We start from the raw sequence: 19214 nt of genomic DNA, 5'->3' as shown, positions 1-19214 counted from the left end.
TGTTTGCTTTAATCTGTAGCAAGCACTATGGATGAAAGCACTTTTCAATTTTTTTATGTAACATATTCTTTAAATATGGTTAACAAAGAAACATGGGAAGTGATTGACCTGACTTGGAGAGTTCGTATTCTTATTCTGCACTGGCTTTGATCCTACATTATTATACCCAGGACATTCTCAGTAAATTCCTTTCCCTGAGTTAGTTCTTTAATTATGGCCCTGCTTCATCAGTATTTTACTGATGAATCCCTCCCATTTGAGATAATAATTTAATTGCCTCACAGAGTCATAGAGAGGTGTCTCAAAAGACCTCTGGAAATAGACGTGGGCTCTTCTGTTGAACATGTACACAACTAGTGTTGGGGAGCTCCTTATGGGAAGCCCTTTTGGAGGCTGTGGATCGAAGCTGAGGGGATGAACACAGAGATCTATGCCCATGATTCCACATCAGGCCCTTTTTAGCAAACACAGGCCACTGCAAGTAAGTGGCCTGAGACATTTCAGCCTAATACAGGAGATGGTTAATGAATTCAGAAACACTCAAAGTTTCTGCCCTGGAGAGCAGTGGACTGGATGTCTCCGGGACTTGGGGTGCTGCTTTAGCCCTTTCCCTGCAGATGGGCCACAAAGCATCATCCAGGACTTGCACTCTGGGATGGTGGAGTGAGAAGGGCAGAGGCAGCACCAATTGCAAACCCCTCTATGGACAAAGCTTGCCTTCACCTCATTAATGGTTGGAATACCAGTTTTTTTGTGTTATTCTGCCATTGTTCACCGCTTAAAAATAAATCACATCCATAAGCAGTTTCCTGTGATTTTGTAATAGCACCCAATCTCTACATCATTTGGATCTCTCCAACAACATCAGTTACACCTTATAACAGGGTTGAGATTTAACACTGCCCTTGCAATAGCAAGAATGGAAAAGGGTATTTTTTCTATGCAGAGAAAAGTTAGCCAAAGCACAGAACGGGAGAGGGGAAAAAATAAAGAGCCACACTTACAAACAGGTTGTGTTTCAGAAACAGGTAAATTAATTTAGTGAATCAGTTTACTAATTTACTGTAATAGTCTTCTGGCTGTGAATCTTAAAGGCAGATGATTATGAGTACACATTCTCATTCCAAGACCCAGTTTAGCTTATTCAATAGATATGAATATAGTAAACAATCCTATCCTTTAAATATTTAAATCATCACGCTCAGTTATCTGAGTGAATTTGGCAGATTTGATTTTTCCTTGAATCAAGTTAATCTATCTGCATAAATGTTGCAGGATTACTCAGTAATACTGAAGAAGCTGAAAGGAAGAGCTGCAGCCTGTACAGTGCTTTTATCTCCTGCTGCAAGCTCCTCACTGCAGTGGCAATGTTAAGTCTGTGGACAACTTAAGTGCTAGTCTTGAGTGATGCTGCCCTAACCACACATTATCATTCACTAGGTCCTTGTGACCACTCATATATTTATCATCTCACATATTTATCAGATCACAGCTATTCAGGTAAAAGAAACTCATCCCTTCAGCAAAGAAGGTTTTATTTTTTTCTGTGTGGTCAGCCAGTAGAGTAGAACTGCAGAAACCTCAGTGGTTCTCTTCCAGAGCCATGCTGGAGCTGGAAAATCTACATGGGAAGTTAGTGTATAATTAAAAAAGATAATGACTTTAAAATTAGTTTTTATTAATAGAATTAAGCCACATTAAGTCATAAAAGGTGTTCATAAATATGTTAATAGGATGTGTGGTATTAATGAAAAACATTCTGCAGAGACTGAATAATTGAAGAGTTGGATATTACACATATAATTAAAGTTAAATATTAAAATTATTAATTATCACAGCTAAAATGAGTGTTAACAGTAGGCAACACATTCTGTCAGGTCAATAAATAGCTGTCACTACTAAAAGTATGTAGATAATATATAAAATTTACTTAATAAGTGAGGAAGTCAGAGCCTTTTGACTGTATATGAAATGTCCCTAGACAGTTGTTTCTGGCAGGCACTGAGGTTCTCACTTACAAGCTCAGCAGCAACTTAAGCAAAACACACAACCTAGTTTGAACTCAGGGCACAAAGTTCATGAACCAGTAGTCGTGTTCTGCTTAGGGTAGAAGCCGTAGAAGTAGTTTAGGGGCTCTAGGCAGCGAAGGTGCAGAGCTGACCCTGGGACCACACTTGCTGTCGGGGCTGTTGTGGTATCTGATATCTCTGGGACACTGAAACAAATTTATCTGAGAACCAAATAATGAGATGGAAGTGCACAAATAAATGAATGTCACGTTGCAATATTCAGCTCCTAATGAGTAAACACAAACTACATGGCGTTAGAAAACCCAGATGTTCAAAATTCTGGGTTGCATATGTGTTGCTGTTGCTCAACAAAATACAACGTGCTCTATGGTCATGTTTGTTAAGCATCGGTTGGAGAATCACAGTTACCTCATACTGTCAAAGTAAAAAACATATGCATTTCATTTCCTAAGGGTTTTTTCCCAAGCTAGGAGTAACAAGCAATGAGAAATCTGATAGAGGCCACGACCTCTAGTAACCTTTCCCTGCAGATGGGCCACAAGGCATCATCCAGGAGTTGCACTCTGGGATGGTGGAACAAGAAGGGCAGAGGCAAGACCAATTGCAAATCTCCATGGGCATAGCTTACCTTCACCTCACTAATGGTTGGAATAACAGCTTTCTTGTGACACTCTCTGTGTGATCATTTATATTCATCATATTTTTGATGCCAATGACAAGAAGTCATGAGAAGCCCTGTTAGTTTAATTTAGTCTTGGGCATCACAGCATCAGGCTACTGGCAAGGCTTTTCTGATACATCTTGACTGGATGGTACAGGAATATTCCTGTATTAGTTGATACAGGAATAATGGCTTGTGCCTTCATGTTGCTCCCTTCGATTCATAGCTTTCTGTGGCAAGGATACCGCTGCAGATATGTAGGGAAGCTAACTATGTTTAAGAACAAGTTGCAGTCATGAAGTCTTATTATAAATTGGGGGCTTGAGGCAAATGCGAGGGACTGTGAAATGAGCAGCAGGAGAGGAATTTTCTGGGATATTATGCTGCAACAGAAGACTGGACTTAATCCTATGGCAAGCTGCAAAGACACAGGAAGTGTTACCGAATTCCTGCTTTCCCTATTTATCTGGACTACAGGAAGAAAAGAAAAAACTGATGCTGTGGAGACAGAGGGATGGTTGTGTTCTTTCAGGTCCTGTATTATCTTCTAGTATTGTCAGCTGGATGGAAATACAGGAAGTCATGAAAAGAAATGTTGGAAAAAGATTTGTGGGTGGGACTTTCCCCTCATTGACTGGTAAGTCTGCTTGCCACTTTATGTGAGCAAAACCAGGGATAATATTTGTTCATCTGTTTTATTCACTGGAGTTTAGCTGTAATTATCTACACTTTACACCATATTAGTAAATCTACTCCAGAATATTATATTATAATAATTAAGCCTCAGTAATAAGAGAACTTGCTCAACAGCCTTATTATTAAATCTTTGCTCAGATGTGGGGGGACACTGCCAATTTTGGTGTGGATTATAATGAGTGTGGATTAGTGAGGTTTTGCTTTAACAATAATACTGAGTAGTCGACTAGGAATTTTAATCTTTAAAGTGCTTCTCAAGCATTAAATAATTAATCCCCATAACACTCCCATGAGATAGGTAGGTAAATATTACTATCCCTGTTATACAGATGGGGGAAGCCTGGGGGAGGGTATTCAGATAGACTGGCCAAAGCCACTGGGAGAGTAATTGCTAAAGACTGTTTAGGACTATGGAAAGGACACAGTATTTTTGCATTTAAAAAGTAAGGAAAAGGTAGTGATTTTCTGGAGCTCAAAAACATTACCCCAAAACTGAAAATGTCTTCCCAAGTGTCCCTCTTTTTTTCAAAACTGTGTTTTCTATTTCTATATCAAGAGATACCTATGTAAGAGTTCTACATATCTTTTAAAATAGAAATTTGCTATAAGACAGAAATAACTATAGGCACCCACTTATACATACACATCCACTGTTATTTAATAGAAGCATGTTCTGTTTTTCTGCCAGCTGCTACATATCTATTAAATACTAAAGACATGTTTGTTAAGTAGGTTTTAATATTCAATTTTGCCCTTGAATAGTTTTTACCCATAGCAATAAAACATTGTAGAACCTTTGGGAGCCCGTATTCAAATTGCCTGATGGTTGTAGACCAATTTTATTAACCAGTATATTGGTTCATTTAGTTATGGTGTGTTTTTTTTTTTAACACACCACAGATTCCTGAAATTAAGTTGGTATTGTTAGAAATAAGAAGGTGGTATTGGAAATGCAGCAGGAATATGAATGAATGTTTGCAGTTCCACCAAGGTGGTCACAGACAAAAAGGGCACTTTTCCAAAATGGCTATTGATTTTTACACTGACGTCAGATGAATGATATACAGGGTAGTTCAAGTTTCGAAGAACACCCAATCTCAGCTCTAGAGATTTATAAAACGAGCATTAAAAATAGGATGAATGGGATCCTCTGATCAGTACTCTGAAAAGGCAGGAATATCTTCAAAGTACAGGCCAAGATGCTTTAGCCATTTATTAAACAAACATAAAAGCTTCAGACATTCTAATGGAGTGAAAGAAACAGAAAAATGCATCAGACTGCAGACTGGAGATTTCTGAAGGATATAACTATATTCAAACAATAAAACCACAGCATAAGATCCCAATTTTTAATCTATTTTTTTTCCAATATAAATGCAGTGGTCACTAGTAAGGGCTACCAAATCCACGGTGCAAGGAAGCATAGGCAGGTATCACTTGATCAGCATGTACCTTCCAAACTACCTTCATCTCTCCTGTGCTATATCTAAGTTCAAGTAAGCCTGCTGATCATCTTCCAGAAGTGATTATTCATACAAAATGGAACAATTCCTTTGGGTGAAATGTGGGCTCATAACGGACTGTACTACAATGTTATGGTAGGACCTCTCCTAAGGCATACTAGATTGGTCAATATATCTGTTCTGCATCAAGAAATTCGACTGCTTGCTCAGTGATCTCATGAATCGGCCACATTTTTGGTTGGGATAAGCCCCATCAAGATAGGCTCTTTAGGAAAATCCTTCCCCTCCAAACTCTTGCATTAAAAACACAGGAAATGGAAACATTTTATAACAAACATATTTTCATTTGACATGACATTGTTTTTTTATCAATCAAGTATTTCAGCTTTGATGTTGACCAGAACTAAAGTGCTTTTGACTTTCTGGGTACATTTTACTGAGAAAAAATTTCTGTTGTAACACTTTCTGCCAAATAAATAATGAGAACCATTCACAGCTGTGTGACTGTGCAAAATAACTTTAGCTATATTTATAGAGGATTTACATTTCTATTTATTTTAGGAAAAACACTTATTTCCTGTGTACGTTATGCTACTGGAGGACAAATAAAGATGATGCCCAGAAAGCTGTGGTTATAAACACATAGAACTTGTGCTGGAACTGCAGTTCATTGAGCTGACAACTGGGACTTGCAAAATGGCCCTAATGTCAGCCTGGTTATCCAACCTCACAATTTCTCTGAGCTACATTTAGTGAAGAACAAAACAGAGGTAAGGTGAGAGTACAAGGAATGGTGCAATTCACACTTCTACCCTTTGTGGCTAGGAGGTCTTTGATGGTGACATACACACTTGAACTACATGGGTACATTTCCAAACACCCTTATGTGTGCCCAGCTCTGCAGCAGCAAAGTATAGGCAGGTGACTGTGTTCAAAAAATTCTTATTTATAGACACAGATTAAGCTCTAACTGGAAACACATGCAAGCAATTGACTACATTATCTGGATTTGCACGCACAAGACTGAAAACTTAAAGCAAAACTTCCTGCCAGGGTTCTGGGGGCAGGAATTCTGTGGGCATCACGCTGGGGGAGCTGCTTGAACCTCAAAGGTTGGAAGAACACCTTTGGGTAAAACTCCTTTTCTATTTCCAATCTGCCTAGTTCAACATGTAAGACTGTCCTTATAATTGTAGCAAATATACTACATTGTGCAAGTCAGCAGCACACAGAGCTGAATGCATCTGAACACTTCTGTGTTTTCTGTGATGACAGCAATCAATAAGAAAATAGAAAAAATAGGTTTTCCTTTTCCTTTACTTTCCAGGTATCATATCTGGGCCATGACTCTGTATTACAAATTAGATGTATCTGAACAATCTGTGCAGTTGGATCTGATTCTATGAAGAAAATGGCTTGAAATCAAGAGCAAAGTGCTTTGTGTGAATTCAGCATAACCACGGCATTTAAAAAATGAGTGTTGCCTTACAGCATGTTCCAAAAAGTCTTCACTTTTACCTTAGCTATTTCTTCAAGAGGCTGCATATAAATATTGTTTGAGATCAGCATCTAATTTCCACCTCCATATTATTAATACTTTTGCAAGCCAAGTGCCATAAAGACGGGGAAAATTATGGCTTTGATTCCCAAAAGGTTAAGATTTTCTACCCGAAAAGTCATAATCAGAGGATAAATTTTTGTCATGAGAAAAAGTGGATATATAGCAGACCTATGACAGTGTTCCTTACACTAGCAGTAGTGTAACATGAAGAACTCATTATTTAGGATATTAAAAGACACTTGTAGAATTCATAGCTGCTTTGATGTCTAAGATAATCAGTTATGAAAGAAAAGCTGAATACTGTAGAAACTATTAAGTGAGCTAGCATGTCAGAAAAAGTTGGAAAATACTCAATTAACAGTTGTGAGAAACAAAAGCGTATTAGAAAGATAATATACATGCAGAGTTTACAAACCGTGTCTTTAGGGTGGCCCAATAAGTAGAAATATGGGGACCCATGCTTGTCACTTTTCATGCACATGGAGAGACTGGAAGGTACCATTCCTAAAGGAAGGGGAGGAACAGCCTAGGACCAATCATTAGAATTAACAGAACCAGTGACATAAAGACATTTTACTATTGTTAGAGCAGAGAATTCTTAGTAAGTTTAGAACGACTGAGTAAAAAGCTTATATGTAACAGGAAAGAAGTATTTCTGTAAAGCTAAGACAAATAAGCATGCTGTAACTCTAAATATTAGTGGATTACTGAAACTACTGTACATATATATTTCAGGACATAGATTCACCTGGACTACGGATATAGAGTACATCTTGAGGTGCTTCCTGAAGGAGTCATAACAAATCAAAAGCAAAGGGTTTAAAGTATTTAAGAACTGTGCCAATTTATTTGTATGAAAAATCCTTGTATTGGTATCAACTCTGACATTTTTTGGTTTTGTTGATGGGGTAGTGCTGAAACAAGAGAGAAGAGTTTCTTCAAGGCCCTTCAGAAATGACTTACTGCTAAATAACTTGTACCTTTTATCTGTTAACCAGCAATTTGTGTATGCTGAAACTTCTCACATACAAAACTCTTCCTGCCTTAAATAGACAAAACTGAATCTAAACTCTAGTTCTGTAAAATCACCTGAGTCTCATGAACCCATGGGGTGAGTTGTGTACATAATTTAGCATTGTGTGAAGCAACAGAGACTCCAAAAATACACAATTCAACTCCAGGACATGTCTTTTAACAAAGCCAAACAAAGCAGGGGGAGAGAGGTAAAGGGACCATTGTTGTGTAAATCCATAAAGCACCAACCATCATCCCGACACAGATTCCTTGTTCACCAAACCTCAAGGATTCCAGTTCTCATGGCTCTGTGCGATTCAGCATCATATCATGAGCAAGCACACTCAGGGCTAGATCCATACTTCAACACAGGACAATGGAAAAGTTTTCCAAAATCTCAGTGTGAATGGTCTGGAGTCTCTAAAATCCTGCTTCCTGCAGGAGCTCTTAAGCAACTTAAAACAGAGTGGAACTTGAGTAGAAACCTGATATCAAACCTGATAAGATGATTTTGTAGTCCCAAAAGTAGGAAGATGTTCCTCACAGGTGAAATTCAGTGTTTTTTGCTCCTTCCAGAGTGCCAGACAGAAAGCATCCGGGGCAGGGAAGAGGGATAGAGTCCATCTACAAGTCCTAACTGTGCCTCAGCCGTCACCTTTTTACCCTGTTTGCAGTAATTTGATTATAGACTCATTACTTTCAGATACTTCTAGGTACTTATATATTTTAATGTAGCAGTGAGTAATGAAAATTCCAGTCAGGAAAGGCCAGGAGCAGTAAGACAGAAGAAGCAAGCTGCCAGGACTGCTGGGATGGAGAATGAAACATCCCAGGCTTTCCTAGGTACCTTCCTCCAAAGGTATTTAGAGAAAACAGTAATTGTTCTGAGAGAAAACTGTAGATTTCTGAGGCTGATTAGAGGTAACTTACCTCTTGCAGAACTCATTGCTGGATAGACAGACTGATTTGTCTTTTACTTTTTAATTTTACTATTTTGGGATTTTGTGAACAGTTTTCTCTCATTTTACTTTTAGGGATGGCACTTCATCCCAGTGTTTGGCTGTACAAAGTACATGTTCTTCTCATGATGTTTATACAGCAGATTTTTGGAAGTGCTGCACACCCAGTAACTCCTGCTGAAAGTCAGTAACCTCTTAGGTAGGTGCATAGAATTAGGTGCAGGGAATTAGGCAGCCATTGCAAGGAAAGTCTTGGTCTGTCATTTTATTCAAATATTTTTTAATGCCTGTCTGAGAAGTGCTCAGTGCTACAGTGATGACTGTGAGTTTTGTGTCCTGTGACATGTATGAAATCTCACACTCTCTCCAGCCAGACTTCTCAGGCATTACATATGTTTCAGGATCAGGATTCCCAGCAGTACTCCTAGTCTTCCTTGCACAGTAACGTGATTTCTTACTACGACTTGGTTCTCTGGAGAACACAGCTGGCAGACTATTTGCTATGAAACATGATGCTGATGTTCTCCAGGTTTGGATGAGCTGCAATAATTCACCTTCATTGGAAGCACAGTTCCTCTGGCTATCCCTACCCTCAGCAAACATGTTCTGAGATGCTGGGTGATAAAACAGCTGTTTTCTAAGCTTCTTTTGTTGCACCCTGCAGTCAGCGATTGTTTTGGAGCATTAATCATATCTGTGCTTGTTCCCTTACATTCTGATGATACCATACATGTTACAAAGGGATTTCTACCTCTGAAGTGCTCTAGGATCTCTGGCATTTGTTTTCAAGCAAAATCAGCAGTTGGAGTGGAGGTAAATTATGCATTTGCAGCACACTATGTCTTACCCTAGGTTGGAATAGTGCTTCAGCTCAACCAGAATTTTCCAAGATGTACAGATTTCCAGGCATTATAAACTGACATAACTCATTCAGGAGACTTACACCCTCCCAGGAGCTTGTTCTTTGTTTCTTCCCTGCGTGCTTTCTTCTTTTCAATACGCATTCTTTTCTTTCACAGATCACTTTCTTACCCTTGATGATTTTCCCTTAACAATGCATTTACTGATGTCAATCACATCATCATTCAAACACTGATATTTCTTGCACTTAAATATATACCACCATATTTTGTATTAACAGACACATTGCACTGAAATTTAAAATTTAAAAATTGATTGTATTGTACAGGGAAAATCAAGAAGTTGGAGACTGAAAGATGATAATGTGATGGTTTGGGCTGGTTGGCTTAAATTTCCTCTTTTTAATGCTGTGCATCTAAATGCTGCTGCTGTTGGAAAGATCTTTAAGCAGCATTACTACAACTGACTTGGGAAGTCCCTGACCATTTTGCTTGTCAGATACTGAGAGAGAATATCCAGGAGAGGACCCTGCTACACTTGCACTATTATTACATTTCTCCCTAGGCTTTTGCTACACACCACCATCGCAGTGCTGTTACTAGCTCAGTCCTCCAGCCTTGCATTTTTATGCTCAACTAAGTATTATTTCCCACTGATGGTCTCCAGAGCTGGACCTTAATGAGAATAAGAAATATTTCTGACATGTTCTTGCTAAAAAAAAAAAAAAAAAAAAAAAAAAAAAAGCTGATTTTTTCAGTAAAAAGAGCTCCAATTAGTTGTATTACATCTCAACTGTGAAATTCTGACAGGAAGAGAGCTACTAAATACTGACTAGTCCATATGCTGTTCTCAGAACCATTTTATCCTCAAACTTCTTTGACATTTTATGTCACAGTCTTCTTTGCATTTGGTTTTCCATTATCTGGAAAGGATTATTATCTGGGGGTCTCTAACAGATGTTCTTTGCAGCATAATGGCTTACCCTTGAGATATGACCTTCTTCAGATGTGGCCTCTCCAGTATTAATCATTTCTGCTGGTTAATTTCTGTTTCTAACTTAAAATTAAAGCAGGCTGCTGTTGGATTTTAGGGGCACCCTGTTCTTAGAGTATTTCTCATAGCTTTGGGAAATGACCAAGGGAGGACTTCAACGTCTGAAGTAACTCCTGAACACTTTTTCAGTGCAGTAGGACAAAGAACTTTCAAGCACAGCTAGTTAGTTCTCCCATTTGGAGCTGTAAGCTAGGGATGCAGCTAGGAAAATGGTCTGATTAAACAGCACTTCTTTGGAGCAACTTTTATTTTTCAGTATTCTGCATTTTTACTCAACTAATGCCAAGTATTCCAAATGCCTTTCCAAATGGCGAGCTTGGCTTTAAACAATCCTGCAAAGTCACCTTGTCTCCTTCTGTTAGCACTAAAAGCTGTGTCTGGATTTCTATATGCATTTTCTACTTGTGATCTCCTGTGGTAGTGAAGGTTTGTGCACCTTTACACCTTTTGGAAGATTTGTTTTCCCAAAGTAATGCTATTTACACTGAAATTTTTTTACATCTATATAAATTTTCTTATGATTCTGGAATAATATACAGATTTATAAGATTATATAAACAATGGAAATCAATTTTGGATTTGTTTAAGTGCCATTCAGAACTGGGATCTTAAGAAAGATTTGGAATGGGTCTGAACTGCAATTGATTCTTAGCTCATAGCAGCCTCATGGATCTATTAAATTGTTTGCTGAGGAACTGGAGAACTGTTGGTAAATGGTTCTACTACTTGAGAAGGATTACTAATCACTTTATCAGTCCTGGATGCTTGTTTGTTCTTTCATTAAAAGTGATCCACCTCTCCCCACAAAAAAGTTTTGGAGATGATCTGAAATTCTCTTGGAGGACTCTCTGAAAGGATTATACACCGGATATTAAGTGTTTTAGTACCTTTTTATCAGAACCCCTGAAAACCACTTTGGTTTCGTTTCTACTCACCAAAAGTATAATTCACTAACTTTATCACCAGATGAGTGGGTTATGACCCACCCTTTCTGGCCTTATTCAGAAGCCCTTGAAAGCTGGAAAAAATACCTACACTGTCCTAAGTATTGGCTTAGTCACAGAATTAGCTCCAGCTTAGAGAATAAAACAGTGCAATTACCATATGTACTGACAGCCAGGAAAGCACTGACTTTCGGTGGAGCTGACTTAATGAAGAGAAATAACGAATTTATGTTGGCAACAAAGACTGACCTGAACCTACAGTTAAGCCCAAGTATTACTCTGAATTTTCAAATGTTACTGTAATTTCTGATTCTAATGGGAAAGGATGCTGGAACTTCAAAAGTAACATAAGAAAGTTTAATAGAGTTTTGGACCTCCTAGCATAAAGAAGTAAAGGACTATTCATTAAAAAATAACCCTTTTCCTGAGAGATATAAGGCCCAGAAGTGCACATCATAGAACTTATGTAAATATATAACCTGATTTCAGAGTAAGCCCTGATTTCAGTTTTAAAAAAGAACTTTTTGTCTTTGAAATTACCTCTGGATAATTTATTTTTACTTCCCGTCATTGCAGTTATGAAATAAGGTTTCTATATTATCTAAATGACTTACACTTTTTTAAATACTCAAAAAAGTCCCCAAAGTCCCTCTGAAGCAAAATATGAGAATAGATCCTGTTTTCTCACCACAATGAGCAAAGTCCCCTTTTTAATTGAGAATTGGCTTCTAGTTGATCATCCGTGTATATCGTCAGAGATTATATAATGGGTAAAGTTGTCAAAGAAAGCAGTACATTCCTGTTAATATTTTGTGTCTCAACTTGAGCCCCTCAATTTCATGGCAACAAGATCACCTGCTGTGATTGAAAATGCACAGAGAAGTACCAATAAAGGAAGAAAAGGAGAGTTTATGGACAAATCAGCAACTCCCAGCACACTCAGAGATGTCCCCTAACAGGTTCAGAGTGCTTCCTCCAGTGCACATCTTACAAGCCATTGCCTGTGTCGGGAGGGCAGCAGGCGACAGTGATGTACACACATATATGGTCTTGGCTAAGGAAACACTTAAACGTGTGAGTAAGTCCACCTCTACTCAGGTAAACACTTAAGCCCATACTTAATATGCCCCAGGAAATTACACTATATAAATATCTTCAATTGCCACTTAACTCAAAAGCAATATAATTAATTTATATAGGTTCATGCACATAGAAAAATGTAAAGATAAAAACCCACCATATTCTGGGACCTGGCCTGTTCCACGTTTCAACAACAGTCGCACTCTCCTGCCACCAGACTTGATTAGCTCTATTGCTCTGGCATGTGTCATGTCCCTTGTGCTTTCTCCATTGATTTCAATTATTTGATCTCCTACCTGTCAGGTAAGAAGAATATTGAGTCAGACAGAATTGCAGTAAAATGAGCATTTCAGAAAGAGACATATTCAATGGATCACAGGTTACCTGAATGACAGACAGACACATCAAGGTAAATTTGTTCCTGTCTGTCTGAGGGATATTACTGGCAGATCAAATAACCTCCAAAGTGGATTCTGAATATGGTAAATCAAATGCTGCTTGTCTTCTGCTGAAATCAGTGTAATGCCTTTGTAACTTGCCTCACATCTTTTACATGTAAGAGGTTTTTGTTGAATTGCTTGATATGTTGGAATCACTGGAACATTATCTTTGCTACACCTTAACTTGCAGTGTTGTGTGAACCTGAGAAGAACTTTGTTTTAACTTGGTGAAAAAAGAGAGGTTCAAAGCACAAATACAAACTTCCATCATTTGAATATCCAAATCTTGGAAGTAAAGTTTCACACCAAATCAAGAGTTGTTATGAAGCACACTATTAAACAAAGAAAGGTTAGTGCTATGGCACAGGACATGCAGGTTTGCTGGAGTTCAAAGAGCATGCTTTGAACTATTTCAACCACAGAAGTACTTTGCTGGGAGTAAGCACAGCCTGTGGCTGAGCTGTCTAGTTCGAGCAGCCAACTCCAGGGCTCTAATTACAGATTTCTGCTACTCATCTCCTGGCCAGCTTTCCAGTCAGAGTTAGCTTCATTATTATTCTTCTACCTCTATTTCTACAGCAGTAAAATGTAGCACTGATGTCTGTGCCTCTCGTGCACCACAACTTCCCTCCCAAATTTTCCTCCGACCTGCATGTTTTGGTTTTGGCTGGCTTTTGACACTAGAAACCTTCTCTGTGCAGGGGAGCAGTTGCTTTCTGCTGTGCCTGGTAAGCACAGCAGTCAACACCTGTAGGGAGCAGAAGCTGTACTGCTTGTTCAGCGGTGTGATACCACAGCTGCCCACTCACTTTGAGAAAGTTAAACAAGGAACATGGGGAGGTGACATGAGAGCCTTGTGTTAGCAGCACCACAGCCTTTGGAGGTCATGTTTTGCAGAAGCCTCCCAGCCCCACTGGAGGGGTGACCCCGGTGAAGCCCAGAAGGAAGATGATCTCCTGGTGCTGGTAGAGGTGTGGGTCCAGGTGATGGGCAGCCAAGAGGGGGTGCATGAGGGTCTCAGTTGAGTGGGTTTAGCAAACTCCTTTATCATTGGTAGAGGAACAGATCTGTTCAGCAGGATCATACCTGCCTCAGTGTGCACCTACAGTGTTCTCACAGTGTGTTTCCACTACACTAAAACAACATATATCCTAGAGAACATCCTAGAGACAGTTCTAAGGAGATTATACAGACTTCAAGATGACGGGTACTTCCTTTTCCTCTTACAAGACTGTCTTAACAAAACCAGCTCTTAGCTGGCCTTGGATACTGAAATGTTTTCTGTTTTGTATGTTTGCTTTGCTACTATGGTACTTCTGTCAGCTAAAAGCATAATCCTTCAGACGTCTTCCTTCCTTTCCTGAGTTTGAAATATAGCATTTACCAAATAAATGTGCACAATATGAAATGTCAACAAAACTCCTGGCATCAAAGATAACTGAAAGGGATGTCAAAAAGTTATCTAGTCCCTACTTTTGTTCAGAGACAGAAAGAATGCTACTTAACACAGTGTTTCTCAATAGGAATTCATACTTTGTCAATAGAAGCTGCAATTTGATTTAGGAACTCTCCCAGGATCCTGCAAGCAATCTGTGCTGGTACCTTGCTTAACAAAAAAGCCATTGATCCAAATAAAACATTATAGCCTTGCTATTACTTTGTAAACACTGCAAAATGAACAGTGAAGGAAAAAAATCAGGATATTTTTGTGTGGAAATGCCTTATTTTTGCAGTGCAAATTTCTTCCTTAGTGGATTTTCCCTGTTAGGAAAAATGCATTTGGTTGTACCACACAGTGCACAACTTGAAATATTCCTGACAACCGCCAGGACACAGTGATGTGCAGCAAAGGTGCTTCCTGGATCATGGCGAGATCTCCCCCAGGTCTGGCCATGCAGGTCTCTGCATCATCCTGACGTTTAGATTGTTTGGTAGATTGTAGCCAGTGCATAAACTCAGAGCAAAAATAGAAAATCTGTGTTACCGCTTTCGTAACAGACAGAAGATGGATTGTGGCATCCCCTTGAGGATACTAGTCAGGCCAAAGGCAGACAAAATAACAACCAGTCTGGGAAAACCTGTTTCTAAATGTCATGAAACAATTAAACTCAGTAGAAATCCCGTAAACTCACAGGCTTAAAGACAGCTCTTTTTGGTGTCACATTGATTGAATAGTCCATATTTTGCAGAAGGTATTTAAAATATTCTTGTTAGCATGTTTTGAGATAAGTGCCAGATTAGAGCAAATGAAAGACATGTTTTTAACACTCCTTGATAAATAGCTTTTAAAATGAGTACTGGAAGCTGTCTAGAGAATGTACAGTCCTTCAAATAAAATTCTCTGCACTCCAGAGCAGAAAGACAGAAAGATTTTAATATGTAAAAAGGTTAAGTTAATGTTATGTTTTTTCCTTGCTGTTTGCCTTTCTTTTGTTTTCATTGGTCACTGTGCAGCAACTATCTTGTATTAATGTAACCTTTTCTGTATTTTTTGAATTAGAATATTTTTTTCTCTATAGACAGCATGTAGCTGATTTGATATTTCATTTTATTATAAAATATTGTAGCTGTTTTGGTATTTCCTTTTATTATAAAATATTATGTGCAAGTAACTTGGGAAAGTTAGAAGAGTCCAGCATCTTGGTTACGTGACTGAAGGAGGGGAGAGAAACAAGTTTGGAAATATTAGGTGCTCTGAAATTTACATCAGAAAGCGTGAGACCAGAGGTATATAATAGCTGTAAGAGCAGTGGGCTAACAGTGTTCTGTGATTTTGTGTCTGGTGGTTGACTGATGTACAACTGAATTATACTGCCTTTGCACAGCCCAGCTCTGATTAGATAAGGAAAACAAGAAGGAAGAGAAAAGTTGCCAACACTCTTACCCCAAGAAAAGCTTCAATTAGACTTTACACTCATATCTGGGAAATTCATACAAAAAAGAAAATCTTGACTGAGGAGTGATTTCCCATGTGTCAGTAAGGTACAAATTCCTATTCTTGTTTGTTTGTTTATTGTTTTGTTTTGTTTTCTTTTTTTTATTCAGTCTCTTATGGCTGATATGGGAGGAAACCATGCTGTATGCTTTTTCTCTGTCCAGGCATTCAAATGTTCTTGCTCTCTCATCTTTTCTGTTGTAGAATTAATTTTTAGATTTGTTGGGCTATTTCTGTCTTTTTTAAATCCTGTGATTGTTCAAGAGGAGTTTAGATACACCCACACTCTGAAGATACACTAAGATGAGGCCAGAGGTAATGGCAAGCATAAAATCAGGTCCAAAACCAACAGTGCTTGTTATATGGGATCCTCATTGCTCTTTTTAGGATCAAAAGTTGATCCTGCAGTTTACACCACACATGGGATTTCTAGATCCTTCCAAGTCTCCAAACTGGAGATATTACAAAGGTGGGGGTTAAGTAGAATAGATCAAAATTATAACATTCTTCCCACGCAGGAGAAACACTTACTAATAAGGTTCCCAAAATGAGTCCTTTGCCTTTTTGTAACATCAGATTTGCAACTCATGGTCAGTTTGGATTCTGAGATTATGCCCAGCAGTATGGTCTAGGCAGTTATCCCCTATTTTACATTGATTTCTCTGCCCTAAACTGAGCACAGTGCACCTCAGTGAATTTTATCAGATTGACTGCTTTAGTATGAAATTTTTATTTTGAAATCTAAGTACCACAAAGTCCTTTTAAACTCTTTATGAATAGTGAACATCTTGGCATCAGCAAATTTTATTTTATTATTTATCAATGGGTCTCCAACTATTAATGATATATTGAACTGAGTTGGTTTCATCCTAAACCCTCAGAACCACATTTGTAATTTCACACTCATAACTACTATTCAGGAGCAAACCATTCAAAGCAGCCTTTGAGAGGGATTATTTTCAGTAATCACTTTACAGGGATTTCACCTAGAACCTTTTTCCTCATCCTTTTCCTGTGAATTTCATAGAAAGTGGTGCTGAAAAGTGAAAAGAAGATTGTGCATTCTCCTTCCCCTTTCTTCACAAAGAAATAAGAATGAAAATCAGACATAAGAAAGAGAAATTAGACAGATGTGACAAGATTTGCTTTCCATGATTCACATGTTGATGGACTTTCTCAACTTTTTTGAAAATTTGTCACAGATTATTTCTGAGAATGAAAGTTAAAGGAACTTTTCTCTATTATTTGACTTTAAAAATAGGGAATATATTTCACTTTCGACTTCTAACTTTCTTGAACCCTCATGAATTCTTGGACATAATTATTAATAGTCTATAAATTGTTTTCCCTTAGTCATTGAGCATACACAAACATCAGCAAGTTCTAAAAACTTGAATATAAGTGTGCTTTAAAGTTTTCTCTTTATTCCAATTTATACCAATTTCTCTTTGTTTATATTTCCTCTGAACATCTCAATGGAGACTCATAAAAAGAAAGCAATCAGTATTTTAGCCATCTGCATGTTCTCAACAAGCAATGGACCTCTTTTTTTCCAGTTCTTCACGTTTCTTTAAATATATTTATGTTATGTTCTCTTGTCACCTTTTATACTTTCTTTGAAGATGGTTTGGATATAATTCTGACACATTTAATCTTCACTCTTCATCTAGTGGGACATCAGCCACCTAACACGTGTTGCAGCATCAAGCTTTGAAAGTCTAAATTTTTTATTGGGTATGACCCTGTGGCATTATCTCCTTTTGTAGAAAGTGACACATCTGAATATCAGACCATTATTTTTAATAGGCATTTCAGCAAGCTGCCTTCTGTGGACATATAAAGCTTTTCAGATGAAACATCAGAATATTTTAAAAGATAAACTTCAACATAGCAACATTATTGCTTTGCATGGCATTTAGGTCTTTGGTCAGATTACAATTTTTGATTTTATTTTTGTTAAGAAATTAATGGAAAAAACAATTCCTCAAATCTGGAGAGTTAGCCATCCCTATGATAACACCTTCAGCTCTGATGCCATTTGTGTACAGTTTTTGCATAACAGCCTGAGAGGATACATGCATCCTAATCACCAAGACTTAAACCCTGTGTTTGAGAGCACAGCCCTTGAGTTGCAGTATTTTGATCTCACAAAGCCACAGCCTGCCTTCAGCTCTTTGGAATACAATTTAATTTGAAGGTGTCATAGCACAGGATCCGTGTGTGCAGCTGAGATGAGCCCTTGGCAAGGCTGGCAGCTGTTTGGTGGTTGATCATGCAAAACATGATCCCTTTCCTGTTCCCAACAGGCAGCCCTGCATTCGTGGACACTCCCCAGACTGGCATCAGCTCTGATTTGTAACCTTCCTGGCAGTATTCAGCAAAGACTACAACACAGGAGTGATCAGCCTTCACATCCTCCAGATGTTCTCGTCAGCTTAAAGTTGAAGGACATTGGCAAGACAGGCTGGGAAGCTTGCATGGCTGCTGCCTGAGCTGTATTTATTCTGAAGAAACATGCTCTTTGCAGCTATGAATCTGGAAATTTTATACACATTGATTTTGCATTGTGTTTCTTTCTTCCTAAAGAATGTGACCCTTGCTGAATTTCGATGCTGTTTTGGCCTACCCAAACCCACTGATTCTCCTCCTGACCCAATGCCCTTTCGTAAAGAGAATTCTTCTCTATTGTATTCTTACAGCGTGCAAACACAAAGTAAACACAGAATGCTTCCCCCCCATTAATGCTTTGAAATTTGAATATTAATGATTTAAATGCAATTATGAAAGTAGTTTGTGTTTATGGGAAATATTTCTTAAAACAAATCTGTTTCAGTTCAAGTTAATTCAGACACTCCATCCGTGTGTAAGAACAACTGAGCTATAAAATTGGGCAGCATGTTTTCTGGTAATAATGAGAAGATAATATTCCTAAGGAATGTTTAAGTGACATCGCTATTGATAGGTTAATTAGTAAGAAAATTGCAAAGCTTCTCCAAATCATTAGAATAAAGTGCCTCTAATACACGTAAGTTTTTATGCAGAGCCTTTGTTCTGGCCATATTTTATAGTAATTATTACTGGTCTTGTTTAAAAAAGCAACCATACATACAAAGAGAGTTTCAGAAGCAGGGTAAACCAGAAAGAAACACATATAGCTTTAATGCAGTAAAGAGGTTTTTCCTTGCTTTTAAACTAAGAAGATAGCCTTGTGTATGTTTGCCTCCATCAGTGCATGAGGAACAGTCTCTAAGCAGGTGTATAGTTCCCAGTTGCATGAAATTAAATTAATTGTGAATGCACATTTTCATTCTATGTTAAATTTAATGATAAAAGCACCCTCAAATGATTTGTATGGAGGGCATTGCTAGCTGTCAATTTATGAATGTATTTTATAATTACACTTAATTCTTTTTATATGGGCATTCTATTTTTATAACATAAACATTTTTTACATATTATTTGTTGCTGTTGTTATTGTTAATGACTCCAAAAGGCTGAAAAATTGTCCGTACTTGGA

At 38.0% G+C, this 19214-nt stretch overlaps 1 protein-coding gene across 12 annotated transcripts in view; it reads right to left on the bottom strand.

The window, feature by feature from the left end:
- MAGI2 (membrane associated guanylate kinase, WW and PDZ domain containing 2) overlaps positions 1–19214 on the bottom strand; it is a 722750-nt gene that overhangs the window by 10097 nt on the left and 693439 nt on the right. For 8 of the 12 annotated variants that reach the window (XM_027730036.2, XM_027730038.2, XM_039383526.1 and 5 more), the window contains one exon: positions 12480–12618. In XM_027730036.2, the coding sequence (XP_027585837.1) occupies positions 12480–12618 (139 nt within the window). Of the gene's footprint in view, positions 1–6826; positions 6938–12479; positions 12619–19214 lie in introns of all 12 variants that reach the window. The other 4 variants (XM_039383530.1, XM_027730044.2, XM_039383532.1 and 1 more) reach the window with 2 other exon arrangements.

Source organism: Pipra filicauda, unplaced genomic scaffold (assembly GCF_003945595.2).
Source record: "Pipra filicauda isolate LSUMZ 115617 unplaced genomic scaffold, ASM394559v2 scaffold314_size1190085_pilon, whole genome shotgun sequence".
Classification (NCBI taxonomy): domain Eukaryota; kingdom Metazoa; phylum Chordata; class Aves; order Passeriformes; family Pipridae; genus Pipra; species Pipra filicauda.
Note: the sequence above shows the minus strand (reverse complement) of the source record. Positions and strands in the feature narration are given on the sequence as shown.